The sequence below is a fragment of the Vidua macroura genome, chromosome 1 (assembly GCF_024509145.1).
Source record: "Vidua macroura isolate BioBank_ID:100142 chromosome 1, ASM2450914v1, whole genome shotgun sequence".
NCBI lineage: Eukaryota > Metazoa > Chordata > Aves > Passeriformes > Viduidae > Vidua > Vidua macroura.
This window is the reverse complement of record NC_071571.1, coordinates 150,229,503-150,251,032: the sequence shown is the minus strand read 5'-3', so window position 1 is coordinate 150,251,032 and position 21,530 is coordinate 150,229,503. Positions and strand designations below refer to the sequence as shown.

At 41.3% G+C, this 21,530-nt stretch overlaps 1 protein-coding gene across 2 annotated transcripts in view; it reads left to right on the top strand.

Annotated features, from left to right (window-relative positions):
- The window catches only part of SLC45A4 (solute carrier family 45 member 4), a 62,078-nt gene that overhangs the window by 32,754 nt on the left and 7,794 nt on the right, over window positions 1-21,530 (top strand). For both annotated transcript variants that reach the window (XM_053974624.1, XM_053974630.1), the window contains exons 3-5: window positions 17,514-17,702; window positions 20,073-20,252; window positions 20,364-21,439. In XM_053974624.1, the coding sequence (XP_053830599.1) occupies window positions 17,514-17,702; window positions 20,073-20,252; window positions 20,364-21,439 (1,445 nt within the window). The remainder of the gene's footprint in view (window positions 1-17,513; window positions 17,703-20,072; window positions 20,253-20,363; window positions 21,440-21,530) is intronic.

Genomic DNA, 21,530 nt, shown 5'->3' with positions numbered 1-21,530 from the left:
GCATAAGGAGTGTTCACAGTAAAAACTGTTGTGTGAACACTCTTTGAATCCTCAGAAGTTTTCATTTTAAGAGTTTGTGTGGTCTGAGATTAGAGCAAGTGACCAGTATATGACACAAGAAATATGAGCAGGTCTGAAAACTGTGGGCTGACAGAAGCGGCACAGTGCAGGGTAAAGCAAACTGTAGAAAAACGCAGGCTGTCAGTGAAGGATGGAGGTTTAAAAGCAATTTTTGATTGTTCTCCTCTGTTCTTCAAATAATTTTTTTTGTGCAGCAATAGACATTTTAGTCTGTGATTTGTCAAAAAAGCTTGAAGCCTCCAAAAATAATCACTCTCTAAGAAGGAAATGTACATCTCTATCCTTATGTGGCTACTTCTTCCTACCTGTAGATATTTCCCGTCCAGCATGCTGCCTGCCTTTTATCTGGAGGGTTAGGAGAGGCTAAACTGTTCAGCATGACTTAGGTGTACTTTGAGATCTCTGTTCCCCTTCTTTCCCAAATTCCTTTTCTCCTGCCCAGAGACCTAGTAAAGCATAGAAATAAGGACTGCTAGACTGCTAGAAGTTAATGGTGGTGAAGTGGGTATGGGACCATATTAAATTAAAGATTTTTTTTTTTTTAAATTTTCATATCAGCCAATAGCATTAAATTCTTTTTTCAATCTATTATAAACAGGGTTTTTATATTTCTCTTATCATTGGGTCACCAAATTGACTTGAAATTCTTTCCTCTCACACATAGCAGATCCACCTTGTTTTGAGACTCAAGGCAAGCCTTTCTGCTGCTTTCAAGGACAGTTCTAGAGTATAAATGGGCACAGATGAGAATAAAGGAACTGCAGGATCCCTGAATTTTTATTAAGATTTCCTGTGAGTAGTGGGGAAAAGATGAGAGAAGTAGGGAGAGACTTTGGCCTCCTGGAAATGCAATAAAATTGAGTGGTTTTAAAGACACATTTGTGCAATGTCTTTCTTAGCCTAAACCCTTCCTCTTAATCTGCTTTCCACTACATGCCCAACATCTCTTTATACTTCTGTCTAAACACCCTCATCTGGACCAAGATGTCAGGAGAAGCCTTGACTGTACATGCATGAGTTTTTCTGCTCAGAATTTGAGTTTGACCCTCAGCTCTGACCAAGAGGTAACTTTGCCATAGCAATAATAGGTGAAACTCGATAGTGCTTCCATGCTCCTTTATTACAAAGTAATTGCCAGCAGGGCAATTTTCCAGAAGGCAATTGCCTGTTCTTTACTGTAAAAAGAAACCTTTCAGCTCTTGGATGGGATTCTGGTGGCAGAGACTTGCAGATGCAGAACTGAGATTTGGATGCTCAGCATTGGAACTAGCAACCCCACAGCTTACTTCAGTGGGTTTCTGTTGAATGTGGGCTGAGAGACAGGTTATGAAAAAGGAATAGCTGGGAACTCGTTAGTGAACAGGAGTCTTACTTTTCAAGGAAATAGAATTAAAGCCACTTTGGAAATGAAAAGAGTGCCAGCAGGCCAGCTCATGTAATGTTTTAATATAGGGTTGTCAGAGCTGCAGCCCCTTGACTCTGTTCCCCTCAGTCTCCTGTGTGCTTGTTGCAAGAGTCTTTCTGTTGTGATGCCCCTCTTGGACCCCATTTAATCATCCTCTTTTCACCAAACAACAGTTGAAGAGGTTTCAGATACACTTCCTGCAGGCTGTTTTGCAATAAATTATTGGAAATGTTTTGTGCTACTGATTCAGTTTGATAATATTTAATACAAGTCCATTTAACTAAATAGGGAAAATCCATGTTATGGATTATGTCTGCATTGGTTTGGATAAATCTCCTGTAGCTCATGTAACTCCATAAACATCTTCTTCTCCCTGAAGTCTTGAGTAGCTGGGTACAGAGCAGCACAGATGCAGATTTTTCCAAAAACAGATGACCCCAACTCTGTTAACATTTGGTGATATTCAGTTGGAGCCTCCAGGTGAATTTTTTCCACGGTAGTAGATACAGAGCACGTAAACTGAAGAATTTGAGCTTCTATTATTTTTAGGGAATGGTGACTGCTGGACTACAGTTTTCTACAGCAAAGTTAGGTGCCATCTTTCCAGGCTTTTGGGAGTGCTAGGTGTGAGGAGCACACTTGGCTCAAAAATGTCTTCACACACTTCCAGAGCAAGAATGCTTTTCCCCATGGAGGTGCTGATACAGGGCAGGGTATCAGAACAGAAAGGCTCAGTCCCTACAGTGGCCTGGCTCTGTCCTTGGTATAAGCTTTGTCTCTGGCAAGTGTCCCATCATGAGACAGTGCAATTGCTTTTATTATGCCCATAAATTTTGTATAACTTCTGCTCAGATCATCTTCACCTTGAATTTCTATCCTCCCCTGAATCCCAGTGTCTGTTCTTTCTGGCTCAAGTGATAAACAGAGCTGGATTATTTTCTGTGTGTTCTCTGTATTGGCTATATAAAAACATGACTTTCCTGCTTTTATCACTTGTGCTGCTCTGTAAATAATAGTCTTTCAATAATTCTATCAGAATTGAGCTTATCCACCCCCCAGGATAATCTGCAAATTCCAAAAATATCCTGCTTTAAATGAGCTTTTGATCTGGAAGTGTTTTAATACCCCTTACAAATGTTATATCTGGACACTTCTGGAAAGTGAAGTATTTCTTTGGAGAATAGAGATCAAGTTCATGTAGGTGACAGGAAAATAAATACTAAATTACATATTCTAAAATTAGTATTAAACTTGGGCACTCTGGGAAGAATCTTCATGAATTTAAATCAAAGTGTCTTGAGTATTCAGATAAATGATTGTTTACTGGGGTTAATTAGTTGTAGTGGAGACAGTTGTGGTATTCATTATGTTTTCTTTACCTGATTTGGAAACACAGAGTCAGTGTCCTACCAAGCCAGACATTTTCTGGCAAGGAAGAGTCATTACAGGCATACCTGCTGTCTTATATGGACTGCATCAGGTGACTTCAAAATGATTGTTTATCATACTCAGCTGCAATTTAAACAATTTGTGCAGCGATTGGATGTCACTGAAATATCTGATCTGCTGTTTTCTTCCAAGCTGCAGCAGAAAAGAAGAGCAGATGCAGTGTGCTTTGCTCTTTTTTTCCTCCCCTTAAGTCATTATTCTGCAAAACTTTAAAGGAATAAATTTCTGCTTGCTAGACTTTGGTGACAGTTTATCACCTCTGCAGTGGTTCTGCACTACATGTGCTGTTTTAGAAAAAAGGGTTTGAGTATTCCTGATATTAATGTCTTTGTAAAATAGAATCATAGAATGGCTTGGGCTACAAGGAATCTTCAAGACCATCCAGTTCCACCCCCCCTGCCATGGGCAGGGAGCCTTCCACTAGACCAGGGTGCTCAGAGCTCTGTCCAACCTGGCCTTGGACATTTCCAGGGATGGGGCAGCCACAGCTTCTCTGGGCAACCTGTGTCAGGGCCTCACAAGGTAGAATTTTTTCCTAATATCCAGTCTAAACCTACCCTCTAACACAAGGCAAATAATGCTTACTTAATACTGACCTTAAATAAGAGCAGAAGGAAACAGCCATCTGTATGAAATTAAAAGGGAACTTAAATTCTTTCCTTTCCTTTCCATTACAACCAACAGAAGTATGCCAGAAAGAGAGTTTTCAAGCCCAAACTGGCTGACATCTCAGAGGTCATGGCTAGGCCTGTGGTGAGCAGCAGTGTTGACACCCCTTCCTCAATGACTTCCTGGGTCCCGCAAGTACAGTCTCACTGTGTAACTTTAGAGAAGCTCAAGAAGTGCATGGGGGAGCCTTCACAATATTTGAGGTTGGCATGAGAAAATAAGATTATGTAATCAGTTAAAAGGCTGAGGGTGGTTCTTTCTCTGTAATTTAATTAAGCAATAGTCTACCAAATGCTCCCCCTTCTCTGAGGTAGTCAAAGTCACGCATCATGAATTTTGTGCCAGGGACTCCATCGGTCTGGAGAGAGTCAGTGTGTGCCAGAGGTTATGGAGATAATTGGAGAGCAAGGTTATTTATCTGCATTGTGTATTCCTACCCTATTCATGTGGCAAATGTGTTTAAAATAAGTTTTCAAATGTTTTTAAGCTGTAACATTCAGGAGAAGAACTTGGTACAACTTAGTCAGGTATGAAAGGATTGCCAAATCTTGCAAATGATTTAGGTTTGAATCTTAAAAATTACTCAGGGTCTTTGTTGGATGACTATAATGATGAATAATGCAGAGTTGCTACACCTGTAACTTATATATAACTTGTATATATGTATAAATGACATATATAATAATATATACATGTATATATAATATATATAACTTGTTCCATTCTAAGTTTAATTGGAAAGAAAAAATCACATGCAGAGTGGTATAAAAGACAACTGGTTATGAAAACACTTGTCTGGTTGTTGGAATAGAGTTTTGTTCTGCTTCCTCCCCAGTGGAGGAATTTGCACATTTGGAAAGGAAATGTTTGCTGTCGTTTGTGCTGGCGTGCTCTGCTTGTTTAACTTCAGGTTTTATTGGTAAATGTATCTTTCCACGTATAGCTTCACTGATTGGGCAACATAATACATGTGAGTAAAGATCACATTTAAGGGTCTGCAGTAAGAAGTCATATTCATCTTGTATTATTACATTTTATTCCAGACTATCAATTCCTGTTATTTGGTGCAAAGGGACTCCATGGATCTCATTATCCTTCATGTACAAATGCAGTTGTATAATTTTTAATCAGCTGAGTGAGGGTGGGGAGCAACTTCTCTGGGACACAGTGAGTGAGTTATTTGGAGTGATGCCTGAGACTCTGCTCTAGTTACTAAAATTTCCTATGAGAGCAACCCTGTAGTATGACCCTGCAAGCTCAAAATACTAAGATCAAGGGTTTTATTAACTAGAATTTAGAAAACTTCAGTGTGAAAGCTGCTCTGCTTTTAACTCTCCCCTGTACATGTATAGAACGTGTTTCACGTAAGTTAATGTTCAAGCCAAAACATGCAAGTTAGGAAAGTTTGAGGCAGGTTCCATAAACACCAACACTGTCTTTAATCAGCCCCAGAATTTCATCTGAGAGGATGATTTTCTATAATGCTTTACCACAAGGCAGGTGGTTGATGGCATGAATAGCTACAGAGAAAACCCACATTTTTTGGCAGGGAAAATCCTCAGTTGATTAAAACTCTCTATCTGATAGTCCTCATTCTTATATCTAGAGATTGTTACAGCCTCTGGTGAACTGCAGTGTTTTTCCTGGAGCAGTGTACGTGGAAAATTGTGCCTGCAAACTCCAACATGCTGTTCATTTGTTGCAGCAAACAGGGAAAGCACTAATAGGATTTCTGTTCCGCTTGATGTAGCCACATGAGGAATTAACCTCAATAAAGGCAACTGCGTAGAGGAATGCAGTTTCTCTTTAGGGGCTTAGGATAGGTTATTTGCAAAATTCGCCTGTTTGGGTTTTTTTTTAAAGCAAACAATGAATAATGAGTTAGAAGAATCAGCGTGTTTCTTTAGATATTCATTCATATAATTCAGCAACACTTTTAAAACAGCAAATAATTGAAAAGCAAATGCTGTGTTACCACTCTTTGCTGACTTTCTGGTAGAGGTTCCCAGTAGCCCAGTTATGACCAAAATTATCCCAGACAGAGTGTTTATTCCTGTCATAAATAAACCTGTGGTCCAAAAGCTTTTAGAAAGTCCAGAAGGTTGATTTTTCAGCATGTTAACAATTAACAATATACTTTTTGTAAGCCTGTCATGAGAATGGTGCTTTTTTGGTAGGTTTTGAGTCTTGAAAAGGGAAGTAAAGCACTTTGAAACTGCATGATGTCAATGGCCTAAGGAGTGTAGGTAGGATCAATTCAGCTTTTTTATTTTCTGGCAGTTTGGGGGGAAAATGGCTTTTGGAATATGAAGTGTATATTGGGTAGCTATGACGTTTATTAGGTATTACATTTTTTTCTGTTGGGTCACCCAGGGTAATTGTAGAAGGAGCTGCCTGCACCACCTTCTGACCCTTAAAAGGACTATGAAAATGTGAGCCCAGCTGAAATGTAAAGATCAACTGTCTGGTCACTAATCCCCAGGAAGAAAAAGGTTCTCAGATGGTGTCTGCAGGGGTACACAGGCCAAAAAACACCTCGTTAAGTCAATGTTTTCATGTGACTTCCAAGCATGTAGTCAAGTCTAAAAACTGGAGAAGGAAAGAATGATTTTTATCAATGTGCAGAGACAAGCTCCTTTCATTTTACTCTCAAGGCTGGAAGTGAACTGTTTTCTTTGCTGCTTGCAATTCAAGGGCGCAAATATTGTGCTGACCGGACTCTGTCTGGCTGCCTGCTCAACAAAAAAAAATACTTTTTTGGCTACCCTCAAGTCTGCTTGCTTTCCTTTTTCAAGTTCTGTTCCTGGGTACACTGAGCAGATGCCATGCTGGACTATGTATATGCCAGTCATTTGTTTGGCAGAGTGGACCAGATCCTTTATGATTCCCTAGGGCTTGGGAGTTGGTGGAGTGGAACCGACACATCAGGGGAAACTTCTGCTGCAGTGAATAGGAATTAGTATCTTGGTGATGCCTTCTAGCCCAGTGTTTGCTACAATGGTGGTTTAAAAGTCTTGGCCATGGGCAAGTCCCAGAACATTTGGGATCTCCTAGCCCTTGCTTAGTTATGTCAATCAGGCTTTTACCTATGCTTGAGGTCTGGGTAGAGCAGTGTGGAATGGTGCTCAAAGCTTCCTTTGGGCACAAACTCCTTGCCCTGTGCAGCAGAACAGCACCAGAGCAAGGAGGGCACATGCTGCACTTACTGCTGCGTCACGGTGCTGCTGGGAAGCCCCATGTTGAATAGATCTCCCTTAAGTCAGTAGGTTTTTAATTAAAAACTTGTTCTTAAGGTGAAAAGTTGTTTGTTGACCAGACTTTTTTAGGAGGTGGGAGGGTTGCTTTAATCTGGGTTAAATACCCCGAGTTAACAGTTGAGATTTGACTCTACTTGGAGTTACAACTAGGGGTTAACACGAGTTTTTGGTTGGGATTTGACTCAGCCGTGTAAGTAGATGGTCATATTCTAGGGTATTAATGTGTTAATCACTGCAACAAAAGCTCCACTGTTGATTAACGGAACAGGTTGCTGAAAGATTTTCTGTTGTGTGTGTAGGAACTTCTTGGGTTCGGGAATTTTCAGGGAATTTGAGCCAAAGTCCCCTGTTTATAAATTTGTCAATATTCTAGAAACAGTGACGAAAAACTCTATTGAGCTTTGGATAAACTGGGATGCTGCATCTCTTCAGGCAACACATGTCACAGTAATTGATGTGTAATCTTGCAGCCAGAGGAGCGGGAAGTGCTGCAGCGTTACGTAATGCGCCGAGCCCAAGTGGGGCATCACGTACGGCTGATGCCTTTTAATTACATCCCATAAGGGCGAGGGAAGATCAGCGTGGTGAAACAGCTTATTGACTGCTGCATTCATACATGGGCCTGCATACGTTTAGACACTTAGTAGTGAAGGGAAATGGATGCTGATATTGTGTGTGTGACCTTTGAGTCCTGCGTCGGCAGCTTGCTTAACCAGCCAGCAGCAGGAGACAGGCTGGGAATAAATACCCTGACATTGTGAAGTCAGCCTTGGGTGATTCCATAATGAAGAACACAACCCGTATTTTTCTGGAACACTGAAGAAAGTTTTCAGTTTTTCCCTTGATGTAAACACCTCTGATATACCCTTAAAACTGCACAACAGTGGTAGTTAAAAAGTAATTTTTTTTATTAGTGCTGCTTCAGCACACTGGAAGTTGCATCAGATTTAATCTATATTCCATTTCAGCTTGTTAAACACTGTGATGCAAATTTCTTATTAGTGTCAAAGTGATATATTTCTAAATATTGGTTAATAAGTGAGAGAGCAAGAAAAGTTAGAAACAAGTTTCCCAAGAGCCAAAAAGGACAGCACAGATAATCTGGCAAACTTGAGTGAATCAGCTTCAGCAGTAGGTGGGAGCCCTTGGCAATGTTGTTTCCTTGCTCTCTCTGCAGCTTATTTTCCTGCTGCAACATGGGGAAAGCTTGTTTGGCATTCTCAGTATTTGAGCATAAAAGGTTCAGCTTCTGTCTTAAGTAAAGCTGGCACTTTACACTGTACCCTGGCAAAAATAAATACTGTGGATTTGATAAGGATATAATTCAGTGGAACCTATAGGAATTGCTAATTAGCTACAGTAAAAAAAAAATCTACAACAGCAGTTGATTCTGTGGCCTTTCCTTGAGCGGGGCAGGTCATATGCATTGCTTTTGATTCCTCCTCCTCTGCAGCAGCAGGAGTAGCAAATAAATCAAGTAATAGACATATGTGTCAATATTGTATAAGGAAGTAGGAAACTGGATTGTTATAAAGGCAGTAAGCTAGAAACGGTCTTCTCCTTGAATTACCATAGGTCGCGTCTCTGGAAGTAGGTTAGTAGGAGGAATAGAAACTTTAAAATAAATAATGGAAGCTTTAAAAGCTATGCTTGACAGCATTTGTGATCATGCTAAAAGGAAAATCACATTTGCCTGCCTGCAGATCAGCCCATGTGTTCTCTCTCTGATTCCTCAGACCTCAGCTGTTCCCAGGCTTTTGCTTCCCCTCTCCCCCTTCCACACATACCTTTGGCTCACTTCTCTTAACATACGCTTCTCTTTCCTGACACAGCATCATAAAACTGGGTTATAAACCAGAAGTTGTCAGGAAAGCCACACAAACCTTTCTACAACTTTGGCAGAACAGCCGTGCAGCAGCAGAGCTTAATGAAACACCGATGACTCCCACAGCTGCCAAATATGAGAAGGGGAGGACAGTTGTAGGAGGTTGAGAAGCAATAATTGAGCAGAGACAGAAAACCAGAGAGCTGGATGATGAAATCCTTTAAGAGACCTGTCACTTATTTCCTTAATTCCATTTTCCAGAAGTGTTATTTAACCCACCGTGGTTGCTGCTGGCATGCAGCAACTCCCTATTGCATAGGGAGTTTCAAAAGGCAGAATAGTTTTGCCAGAAGGAGATATTACTCTTCTGCAGATTCAAAACACTTCCATAACTCTCTGTGTGAAACACCACACTAATATTTCTGTACTGAAGTTGTTGAAGAGCAAGGGCTTTATTACCAGTTTAGCTGGTCTTTCAAAATGGATGGCTCTAGTCATGGCATGAAACAGTTTCCAAATTTTGGGGAGTTAATTCTGCTGTAACAGTGTTGACTTATTTGCATCCAACTCCTAAGGAAATCTAAAATTTGAAATAGAAGTTTTAAGTTTTCCTACATCTCTAACCTAATATCATTTTAATTTTCCTATTAATTATTTGTTCCTATGTCTCTAACGTAGATGCAGATTTTCTCTTGGGTCCTGTCCTTATGATAGGGTGTGACTAAAGCAGAAATGTGGGTGCATTTTAAAGGCCTGAATGTGCTGTAGAAGCTTTGAATATCACAGCAATGCAGTAAGCAAGTACCTATTTTAGAAGGCAGACAGTGCCCCCGTCCTCTCCCCTGCAAAGTGTCTCTTTGGTCCTCTGTGTTTTTCCTAACTATTCCAGGGTGGAGAATAGTCTGATTTCTGCTGGTAGTTCTGGAAAGAATTTTCTGCTTTTTGCCCTTGGATATCAAGTTTTTGCAGTGCAAGTTTTTTTATGTCTCTGCAATATTCCTATTAATTATTGTTCTCTTGATTACCCCTCTCCTCAGTGCCCATAACCCCATCCAATGGAGAAATTGTACTTTATCCCTCCAGTCTTGTGTCCCACAAAAAATTCCTTGTTTGCACAGAGGATGCAGCCCTGTATATCCTCTAGAGCAGTAACAGAGCAGCTGAGTGAGCTGAGAGCTCAGCATCCCAGCCCTTGTGCAGCCATCCCTGCTAACAAGGCCTTACAGCAGGGGGATGAGGGAGAGGAGAGACTTCCTGCAAGTGGGTGACATTTGTGTTCCCGCAGTGTTTGGCTTGCAGAGCGCACGTACTCTTGCCTGTGAGATGGGGATAATGTGCTGACAGCTTGTGAATGTTGCAGGCTAAGCACAAGAGCTCTGATTCGACAGGCACAAGAGGAATTTCAGGATGTGAATTTTACCAGTGGGAAAATTGAAGCCACAGTTTTGAGATGCTGTTTATACAGTAGGTTGTTCCTGAGACACTGAGCGAATCAAAGTGCCTGACAGCTTGCTGGGCAATCATTTCAATGTAGGAAGCTAAGCAATAATGAAAAACCTCACAGTTTTGTTCTGAGTTCTTCCACCTGCTCTCTTGCAACTGAACTAAGCCCTGTGATCACAAGTATTGGTCAAATTTTCATCGGTGTTGTGCTACTTGCTGCTTCTTCCAAGCAGGTTCTGAACTAGTGCTTGGCTTGAGCAGGTACCTTATACAGGTTGGGCAGGAGTCATTGAATGAAAAGCAAATTTTTCATCTAAAAATCAAGTCCTGTATAAGCTTCATTTCTTCTCACCCCAGCAGCTGTAAGATACTGTTGCATTAGGGCTGCAAATTAGAGGCTGTCTCGTCTCATGTGCTGCCAGACTCTGATTTCAAGAAGTACTTAAAATTATCTCCTTCTTAAAAGCTTGTACTCTCGCTGCTCAGATCGTGGTAATGGACACTAGGAGAAATTACTTTGCTTTTTTTTACCCCTTCCCTGTTGGCCAGAGTTCCTGTTTCAATCCAGAAGTTAGAATGTGGTTTCTCCTGGGTGCAACAAACTCTATGTACAAGTGCTGACCGTGCCTCAGTAGTGCTCAGAACACCAGTCAGGCCTATTCCAGTGCATTGGTTCAACATATGTTGGCTCAGGTTATGGTTTCTCTTGGCAGCTCAGGGTCCCACTCTAAGCCATTAAAAGTTCTAAAATCTGAAGGGAGATAGCAAGAAGCAAAGAATATATGGTCAAAGTTTCATGGTGTCAAAACAGGCATTGCAGCTGGTTTGCAGTTTCTCTGGGAGACACAAGTCTGTATTTTCATTTTAAAATGAAGTGGCAAGTCTGTATTTTCATTTTAAATATAAGGGAATGCATATGTGGCTGAATTTATGAAACTGTTCTGAAACCCCTACTCCTCATATAGATCGTTCAAAGCTAAACTGATTCAGTTTGCAGTGGTTCCTATAAGTTTTATGTATAAGATGAAAAACAAATACCAGAATTCAAACTTTTCCACAGCTTTTTGACAAGGATTCGTTCTGCTTGGTGCACTCCTTAAAAATAGTCTAAACAAAGCAGATTGTATAAGCAATGCAGTTTTAAACAGATCAATGTGAAATATTTTTAGCAGCATGCAGTATTTTATACAAGGATGAAATTGTGGAATAGAAAGCATTTGCAGAGCATGACAGCTTCTTGTGTTCATTCAGAAATTTGTATGGTGTTTATTTAAAGTGTATAAACAAATCTCTAGGTGATGATTTCTAACAAATGAAAATAGGACCATAGCATCCTATTCCCATATCAGATCTTATTGTTAAGCTTATAAAGAACTATTTTTCCCCCAATAGAACTTATCAAAAAGAGATTTTGAATAGAAACTGCTGCATGTGACTTAATCTTTCTTCCATGTAACTTGTGACCTCACGCAGCCCTTAGACTGATGGTGACACAGTGAGCATTTCCTGTGAACCGTGAGCAGTGCTGGTCCCACTATTGTTGGGCACTTTTTTTGTCTGGGAAAAAACAAACCCTTATTTACTAGAAGCCAGTGTCCTGTTTGTTTGTAGCTGGCTGGGAAATGCCATATTACAAGGGTCTCAGTGGCAGTCGCCGTTCCTAACAGAAGCTGTTGTTGTGTTTTGCTCTTTTTCTCACTGATTTGTATGAGACTTCTGAGTCTGCCTTGTGACCTGCTCCACATTCAGTTCATGCCACAAATACTAACCTTGTTTATCCAATATGTTTTTTCCCTCCTCGGTGTTTCCTCAGATTAGCTGTCAGTAAAAGGCTAAATAATAATCCTCCAGTTATTATTCCTCCCCCGTGAGGCCACCAGGCTGCTTTTCCAAGTTGCTGGATGGTGGTTTGCTGTAAGAGCTGCTACCTGGCAAGGCAAGTGTGGAGGTGGAAAATTACAGACAAAATAAAGGAACAGCATTAAACTGGTAATGGGATGCAGCTGCTTTGGCCTTTGAGTCTGCATGTGTATCTCAGCAGCCTTTGGTAAAGGCATATGCTGCGTGGAACCACTCTTGGCCATACAAAATCAGTCCCAGCTGAGCTGTGGCCTGTTCTAGGGGGATGCAGCAGCTCTCAGCAGTTGGGACATTTCACTTCTGGCTGCAAGAGGTTGTGGACAGGGTGTCAAATGGATGACAATCTCATGGCTGTGCTGCCTTGAAATCCAGTCCAAGCCAGCATCCGTGCATCTGTTGTGCACGTCAGAGACTGGATGCTGCAGGGCTGCTGGCCCAGCACGTAACCATAGCCAAGTTTATTTAAAATACCCCCCCCAGCTGAGTCCTTGCCACTGATGGGGGCGTCAGAAGGAACTTCTTGGTGTCAAAACATTCCCTCTGTCTCTACATTTCTGCTTATTGTTGTCTTTCCTGCCTCAGCTGCCTTCTGAACTGTCTTCCCATTTAAAAATATTGCATAAAATGGTGACATTCTGTAGGTTTAGCAGCATACATATACGGAGTAAGGAACCATTAGGATACGCAGTTACTTTCCTTATCTTTGTAACACCCTTGCAGACAGAACTTTTATAAAGTTTCATATTTGGAGCTCATTCTTGTGAGCCAGAAAACTTCTGGAAGACTTAGGGGGGTTTCTGTTGTTTAAACACAGACACACACACATATACACACACAATTTCGTAAAGTATTTCTATTTTGAGTCTTTTTTTTTTTTTTTTTTTTGCTTTTCCTGCTAAATCGCACACGCCAACCTAAATACACATATCATGTAAGCAGATATTCAAGATACTAAAACCAGAACAGCCTCTTTTAAGGGAAGAATAGTATTTCAGGGTTGGAGTTCTCCTTGTCTGGCTGGAATGTTCTCATTTATATAAAAATGTCTAGCACTAAAGCAAGGTACTGTTGAAACGATGAAGGTTCTGCAGACTCTGCCAGCATGAAGGGTGAATTTTAGGAAGAGCATCTGTGAGGTACCTTTTGAAGTCTCACTTCATGGGACAGTGGAGGTTGTGCTCAGTGCCTCAGAAAGCTCTTTCCTGGAAAACTCCTGGTAGAACATGGCTGTGAGCTTTAAAAAAGTCTGATCTCCCGGCAACAGTGCTGAGCACAGACATCAGAGATGACACCTAAATCTGTACAGAGAAAGAAGACTCTTCTGGGCACTAGAGTGCTTCAGAGTTTTGGTTCACTGGGCAGACTGAGTTTATAAATTACACATCTCAACTTTCAGATCTAGAAAGCAAACACAAAAGGAAACTCTGGATAATTCACTTTCCTTCCCATTGCTACAATGATTGCTCTGTCTGCCTGTGTTGCTCCAGTGAGGAGTCTGTCAGGTTGAGGAGGAAATTCTCCCAACAGCAGATTAATTTTCTCCTGTACTGCTTTTAGTTTTCATGTGCACCCACTTCCCACCAGGAGTCTTCTCTAACCCCACTCAGTTGTTTTCCACTTGAGTAACCAACTACATTCTGTTGTGACAAACTCACAGTTTACATACTTAAGTAAAGCCATACACATCACTTAATAAATGGTAACAGTTTGGAATTCTGCATAACTGTATGTAATACACACATGATGACTTGATAAACTGCTGGCTTACTCTTGGAATGCAATTTATCAGGGCCCTGGCATTTAGCTTATGGAAGCAGTCCCTTGGCATGGCTTCTCCAGCAAGAGAGAAAGCAGGTTGTGCTCATGTCAGTGATTCCTGCCATTACCCAATCTATGGGAATGGCTTGTGTTTCACTTGAAAGTTATCCCTTTCCTGTTTACTTGGGGGAGCACTCAAAGCTTTTTAGAAATTCTTCCATTTTTCTTGGCATAGGGCTGTTAATTCTTGTATAGATTTTTATCATGGCCTCTTTTTCTAAAGATAGATATTTTGGCTGCTAATGAGTAGTTCAATAAAAAAAAATCAAAGTGGTTTTTCGAAAAAAGAATATTGAAACATAATGTTCTTGGGATTTCAAGTGTTCTTTTTACCCTTCCATAAAAGCTACATCCATGGCTCTGTTCTGAAATCACTGAGATTCATGTCTTCTGCAAAGTAAGCCATTTTCACTGTAAATATTTAGATTTAGGCTTTTATTTATAGTACTTAGATGTTAGGAAGATCACCCTTTGCTATAAGTAAAAATAAATTCTTCTCAAGAAAGCATTTCAGTCTCTCTCCTCTGACTCACACATGGAAAGATAAAACTCATTAATTTTAGTCATGCATCAAAGGTTGGGTAAAAAACCTTTTTTCCTTCCTTTTATTGACCTGTAAAATCAAACCAGACCTTAATCTGATTTTGAGTTATTACATGCAAAGTTGATCTTGAAAGTACTTGAAGTCAGGTACTGAATGTTTTTTAAATAATTTTAGGACATTTTTATGACAGTTAGCTGTGGCTATAAAGCATTAAAAACACTATCCGTCCAGTTTGGAAATGTGCAGGTTTTACAGTTGAAGGAGAAATATTTGTAAACAGATTTTAGTTCTCTGCAGAAATAATTTCAAATCATCCTTTCAAATGGTTTGTGAGTTTCCAGAACTTTTTTTTTTTTTGTTAAGACACCACAGAGAAGTGTCATTGCAGACTGGAGACAAAGTGGTGGCCTCAAAGACAGAGGGACAGTGAACTGTGCCAACCCTTGGTGTCCCTGATTTACACTTCTATTGCTTGTCCCTGATCTATCAGTGTTTCCTTGTTGTTTCTGCTCACAGTCTCCATGAAAACAAATTGTTTGTCTCAATGGATCTTGGATTATTAAAAGAGAATCTCTTTGTGTCCCTTTTACTTAAATATGTCTATTTGATTGTTTATTCACATATGTGATGAGGCTTGTTAGGCTGATGACAGAGCTCTTGCCAGCCTTCACCTCTGTGTTTATTTAATGGCTCACTATGATTTACTGCAAAACCGTCCCAGTGTCTCACAAGTGTTTACTGATGGATGAGCTCGATTGAGACGTCCCAGCTCATAACTCACAAGTCACAACATAATTCAGAAAAGAAATGTCTGCTTTCAACACACAGCCTTTGTGCAGTGAAACACCATAAAGTTATTCCAGATGTTGGTGATCACTGCAGTAAAGATCCATGACATTGGTTGAGCGGCAGCCTCTCACTGTGTTTGAAGCAGACTCTGCAGGGACTTGGCCTCACACAGTAGCAACGTTGGGTGCTTAACCACTGCTCCCAGGATAGCTCTGTGCAGGCTAAATGGGATGAGTATTTACACATTGCCATTTCTTCTGTGTGCTGCAGAAAAATCACTCACCCTAAATGAATCACGCCCAGCCTTTAGTTTTACTTGCCTTGAACTAAATGTTTCCTCTTCCCCATCATTAAGCCAGCTCAGGCACTGATAAGTGTCAACATCTTGGAGCAGGTGAGGTGTCAGTTAAACAAGAGGTGCCTGAACCTGCTTGTGTGCTTGGGAAGCTGTTGAACCTGGTGAAGTTAAAGAGAGTGTTAAAAGACAGGGGGATGGAAGTTTTCCTTGCACTTCTGCTTGAATTGCTGGCTTTCTGACTTGCATCTTTGATGAGGATAGTGTTCATGAAGAGAAGCTGGATGGTGCAAATAAATGCTGCAGTCTGGAGGCACTGTGGCTTCTTGAACAAGAGCTTTGGGTGTAATATGCAAACACACACAGAGTTATGTCTCAGCTAATAATTCCATGTCAGCCAAGACATCACCAAAGAGCAGGAAAAGCTAAGCAGGAGATAGTGATTTAAATGATGATGTGAACATGGTGCCACCTGTACAAACAGCCCTTTCCTAAGGATCTAAATCCTGTGCAAAAGGAATCAACAGTTCCATGGTAAGTACTGATGTGGAGTAATACACATTAAAACACACTGCAGGCCTGCAGCTGCCTGTAACAAGGAAAGGTGGCTGAACCATGATGCCATTCCCTGTGGCACACAAGGTTCATGGCAAACACAGGTTGGGAAGTTTCAGCAGGGGCAGGTCCCTTCTAATAACTCTGGACTCATCAGGGCAGCTGTCACTGTTAGCTTGTTCATTAGCCAAATTTGAGTCAAATCACACAGACCTTGGCCTCAGACCTGGATTTTGAATCCTCATGATGAAATTGATTATTTATGCCAAAAAATGGTTTGTTTTCCACAATATAATCTCTGTATCACCACAGAGTATGCAACACTCTTGGGAAAATCTGATCTGTCTCATGGAAGAAGTCAGTGTTGTTAGTCAAGATTTGGTGCTACTTTAAACAGCAGCAGATTAGACTTCCAAATTTGCATCAGAGGCTATTTTGGGCAGGGATTGGTATAATCCTGCTTGGTAATGGATGCCTCAGTGTGCTGAACGAGGAGCACAAGGTACAGGTTGATCTCGCCAGCAAAGGTCAGTGCTGCTCGCACTCACCAAATATGGATTTGGATAATAAATGGTTTTCCTTCCTGGGATAAAGACACTGAGTTTTTCTGTCTTGGCATCAGTTGGACTGCAAGAAATAGATTGTTTTGTTTTTAACGTTATTCTAAGAACCGTGTCCGAGTGTTACCTGCCCTGTGCTGATAAACGAGTGGGAGGCAGGTCCCAGAGGAGCCGGCGTGGCTGCTGCTGTGGCCAGTCTGCCATCTGCAGGCCACTGCTCCGTGCTGGGGATGTGGAGAGCAGGGCTTGGAAAGTCTTTCTTCTCCAGAAATTATTATTTCTAGCAAGTTGTTGTTTTCTAGTAGGTGCTATGTAGTAGATTTTAAGTTTTTCCCATCTGATCCTATAAACAGTCATCTCTGTTCTTCAAGAAAGCAAAGTGGGGATGAGCAAACCTTAGATTTATCTAAGCTGATGAATAATTGCTAATTGTTGTTTTTATTGTCTGTTGTTCATTTTTGTAAGTAAACATTTTTGTGCTTAGAAATGGGACATTTCATAAGACATTCAAATTCTGTCCTTCACTCTCAGTCCATTAAATCTTTAATAACCCTTTTGTGGGGGTGGTCTTAGGTGGAAGCAGCACCGCTGTAATGTTCAATTTTGAATCTTAAAAGCTTTGTTGAGCAGGGGATCTGTGTATGACAGCCAGGCAGCTTCCAAGGACCCCAAAATCTTTGGTTTTATGTTCCACAAATCAATAGAGGGCTCAGTAGCAGAAATACTCCAATTGTTACCTTCTTATTGCCCGGGTATTTGAAAGGTAAACAATCTGTGCTTTCCTTAGCTGTTTTTTAACCATTGCTAAAGAATCTTAAATGAGTTTTTAAGCTGGGAGAGAATTCACTGTAGATAAATTACCTTCAATTTACCATTTTCAATGCTGTAACAAAACTTTATGTATAGAGTGAGATGTTTGGTGTGTACCACATAAACTTTCTGTGATTTTTGTCTTCGTTTTAGGTCTTCCTGAACAATACTACAGCCTCACTTGGTTCCTCAGCCCTATCCTGGGCTTGATCTTCACTCCACTCATAGGTTCGGCCAGTGACCGCTGCACGCTGAGCTGGGGCCGCCGGCGGCCTTTTATCCTTGCTCTCTGCATTGGTGTCCTCTTTGGAGTTGCACTTTTCCTTAATGGCTCTGTGATAGGTAAATAACAAGGAAATCCCCTACATGCATCCCCTGCTAATGTACCTGCTTTGGGATCTTAATACAGGAAGTAAAGATAATGTTCTGCACTGGGTTTACCTCATATTTAATGTTAAAATCATTAGAAATCTCCACAGCCCTGCACTTGAGCTCTGTCCATCTTGCCTGCTATTATTTGAACTCAGAGTTACAGCACTGTGCTGAGCATTGTGCAATGCTAGCTGTAACTGGTATTAATAACAATGTTATTAATACAATGGTTGCCAGCATAATGTTTGCACTCGCTGAGACGAATTTGGTCGATCCTTGACATGGGAAAATTGTAGCAACCTGTTCACAGGGAAATGTTTCCTGTTGTGATCCATTTTCCCTTTAATGCATATCTGGCAACACATCCTGTTTCCAGCATTATTTCAAAAATTATCTTTTCACTTTTTCTTGTGCTTTTCTTAGACCCGGTATTGAAAAAGTCCAGAACACAGTTAATATTTGTTTATCAAAAACTATGTGGGAAAATAATTTTTCCTGAGCCCCCATCAAAGCTGGTAAAAATAGTTTCCCTTGAACATAGTTTACTACAAATTTAATCTACAATCTCTTTGTAAATTTATTGTAGGAGAGGTGACAGCAAGTACGTTTAGGAAAATGTTTACAAAATGATTGGACTGATGCAAACAAAAGAAACTCAGCACCTAATAACATCCTCTTGACTCTCTTTTTTGGGGTTAGATGCAGTTCTATTGTGAAGCAGGTCTACTAATTGAGGGAAATGAGTGGAATGTTACCTTGGCTCAGACTGTTAAAGCCATACTGGAATGCCATATGATTGGCTTCAATTCTCTGCAAACTGCAGTGGACAAACTGTTCAAGTAGATGACATTTAGTTTGTGCTTTTTTAATTTATCCAAAACAATAAATATTATTTATTTGAATTGTTATCATATGGCATTGTCCTAGGGTGACTGTATGGTTTGATATCAATTGTATTTAGTTGTCATCAATTGTATTTAGTTGTTGTGTCTCCAAGACTTATTCCTTTTCCTCCAGATGTCTGCAAGATGTTAGACTGCAACCCTCTTACAAGATTTTCAGTGATTAGAAGCTCTCAGTTCCATACAGTAGTTTAGATCAGAAGCAATTGATACTGGCAAGCAAACCTCAGGCTCAGTTTATAGGCTGACTTTGAAGCCTTCTAATAAATCAGCACAAAATATTGTCAATTTTTCTTCTTCACTTTCCTATCCTCAGTCTCCAGTTACTTGCAATCCTAATTGCAGTTTGGGACAACAGGAGATGCTGCAAAAACTGTATCAGACCCTCTTTCATAATGTGGCCTCTGGCAGTAGGAGTCATAGAGAGGGGAACCAGTCGTGATACAGCCATGTCCCAGGAGAACACCTTACCCAACTCCTGTTCTCTCCTGGTTTCCAGCAGTTGTAAAGCAGTGTTGGTGTTTTCTGTTGTAGGGTTCAGCTGAATGTAGAACACTTATAAACTTCTTTAGCCTTCAAAAGGCTTGGTATAATTGAGGATTCAATATGCAGGAATCAGCGCTTGAGATTTAGATGATTTTTGGTGGCTTAGCCAGTTCATCTCCTTCCACAGACATTTTAATCAGTTACACTAATGGTTTTATCAGCCAGCATGTGTAACTTCTAAATCTCTGTGATCCGAGTAATTCGTGCTTTTGTCACTGGTTCATCTCATGACAAATTATCCAGCTCTGCACTAATGCTGCCATTCTACTCTGTAGACAAAAAGCATTTCATCTCATGCTGTCAACAGGAGCTGACTGATGCTTTTTGCAATGCAAAATAATCCATGTTGCTTCATCCTTAAAAGTTTTGCTTATAAAAAGCTATCTAGAAAATAAGAATGTTTAAGAAAAGGAAAGAGAGCAATGAAGGGGTTAAATTTCATTTTATCCTGGTGTCCTGCAACTACTGCACATTAAGCATTGTGTGAGGAATGCTGTCAGCAGTGCAGTTACCTGTGGATGTATCTGACAGATGAAATATGTCATTTTGGATGCTCCCCTCTCCCACCATGGCTGTCTTTTATAAAAACAGCCTTCAGCATCTGATGGAAAATACATGGGAGGAATACAAATAATATTCAGTGCTCCCAGAGGCTTAAGAGATGCTTTATAAAATAACATTTTGATAAATGTCAGTCTTAAGAACATAAAAACCATCCGTGTCCCAGGCCTTCCATGATGCTGTGCCAAAGAGCTGAAATTGCCATTTTGCTCCATAAAGAAGTGTTTGCAGTGAACATGTTGGCCACCTCTCTCTCAAGGTGTTAAGCTTGTTCTTAGGAGTTTACCCTTTTTAAATGAGATGCTCAGGTACCTCTCCCATTTCTCCCCAGGTCTGGCTATTGGTGATGTCCCGGACAAGCAGCCCATTGGAATAGTTCTCACGGTGCTTGGGGTTGTGGTGTTGGACTTCTGCGCCGATGCAACCGAAGGGCCAATTCGGGCCTATTTGTTGGATGTGGTGGACAGTGAAGAACAAGACATGGCCCTGAACATCCATGCATTTTCAGCTGGTAGGGAGTTAGCTGAGATGTTTTTGGCAGCTGTTCAGTCTTCCTGAAGACCAGGTTGTGGCTGAATTGATTTTTCCTGAACTCACTTCTCATTTTTATTTTGTTCCACAGGTCTTGGAGGAGCAATTGGTTATATGTTAGGAGGGCTGGACTGGACACAGACCTTCTTGGGTAGCATTTTTAAATCTCAAGAGCAAGTCCTTTTTTTCTTTGCAGCCATTATTTTCTCTGTCTCCGTTGCTCTCCACCTTTTTAGCATTGAAGAAGAGCAATATAACCCTCAGCAGGACAGGATCGATGATGAAGGAGACACACTTTCCAGTGCCAAATTCAGTGGCAGTCTCCCCCCTCTGAATCGGCTGAATGTAATTAGTGAGGAAGAGCCGTATGGAGCTTCCATGTTCCATGATGAGGTTCAGTCGGAGCATGACCTCAATATGGAGTTCCTTGAGGTGAACATTGTGAGAAGCAAGAGTGATTCAGTTCTGCACATGCCTGATGCCACATTGGAAATTGAATCGGAGCTGCTTTTCCTGCATGACATCGAACCCTCCATTTTTCAGGATGCTTCATATCCAAACACTCCCCACAACACGAGCCAGGAGATCATGAAGTCCAAGCTCAACCACCTATCTGCTTTCCTCAGGGAGAATGAAAAGGAGGAGGAAATGTTGCTTGATAATCGTTTAAATGAAGATAAAGTCCCAAACATCAACGGCTCCCTACCAAAAGAGTTCCTCAACGGCCACGCCAGAATAGGCATGAAGCAATCCAGCACTTCCAACTCCATGCGGCGGCGCAGGCACATGTTCTACCGGCAGCCATCCTACACCTTCTCGTACTACGGCAAGATCGGCTCCCACCGGTACCGCTTCCGCCGGGCCAACGCCATCGTCCTGATCAAGTCCTCGCGCAGCATGAACGACATCTATGACATGCAGAAACGGCAGCGGCAGCGCTGCCGGCACCGCAACCAGAGCGGCACCACCAACTCCAGCGGGGACACGGAGAGCGAAGAGGGCGAGACCGAAACCACCGTCAGACTCTTGTGGCTGTCGATGCTAAAGATGCCCAAGGAGCTGCTGAGGCTGTGCGTCTGCCACCTCCTGACTTGGTTTTCCATCATTGCTGAAGCTGTGTTCTATACGGATTTCATGGGACAAGTCATCTTCCAGGGCGATCCCAAGGTAGGAGAGCAGTTCCCATGGGCAGACCTGCTCAGAGTCCCTCCTTTCTGAGATGTGCTCAGTGCAACAAAGTGGTGTTGCTGTTTGTGTC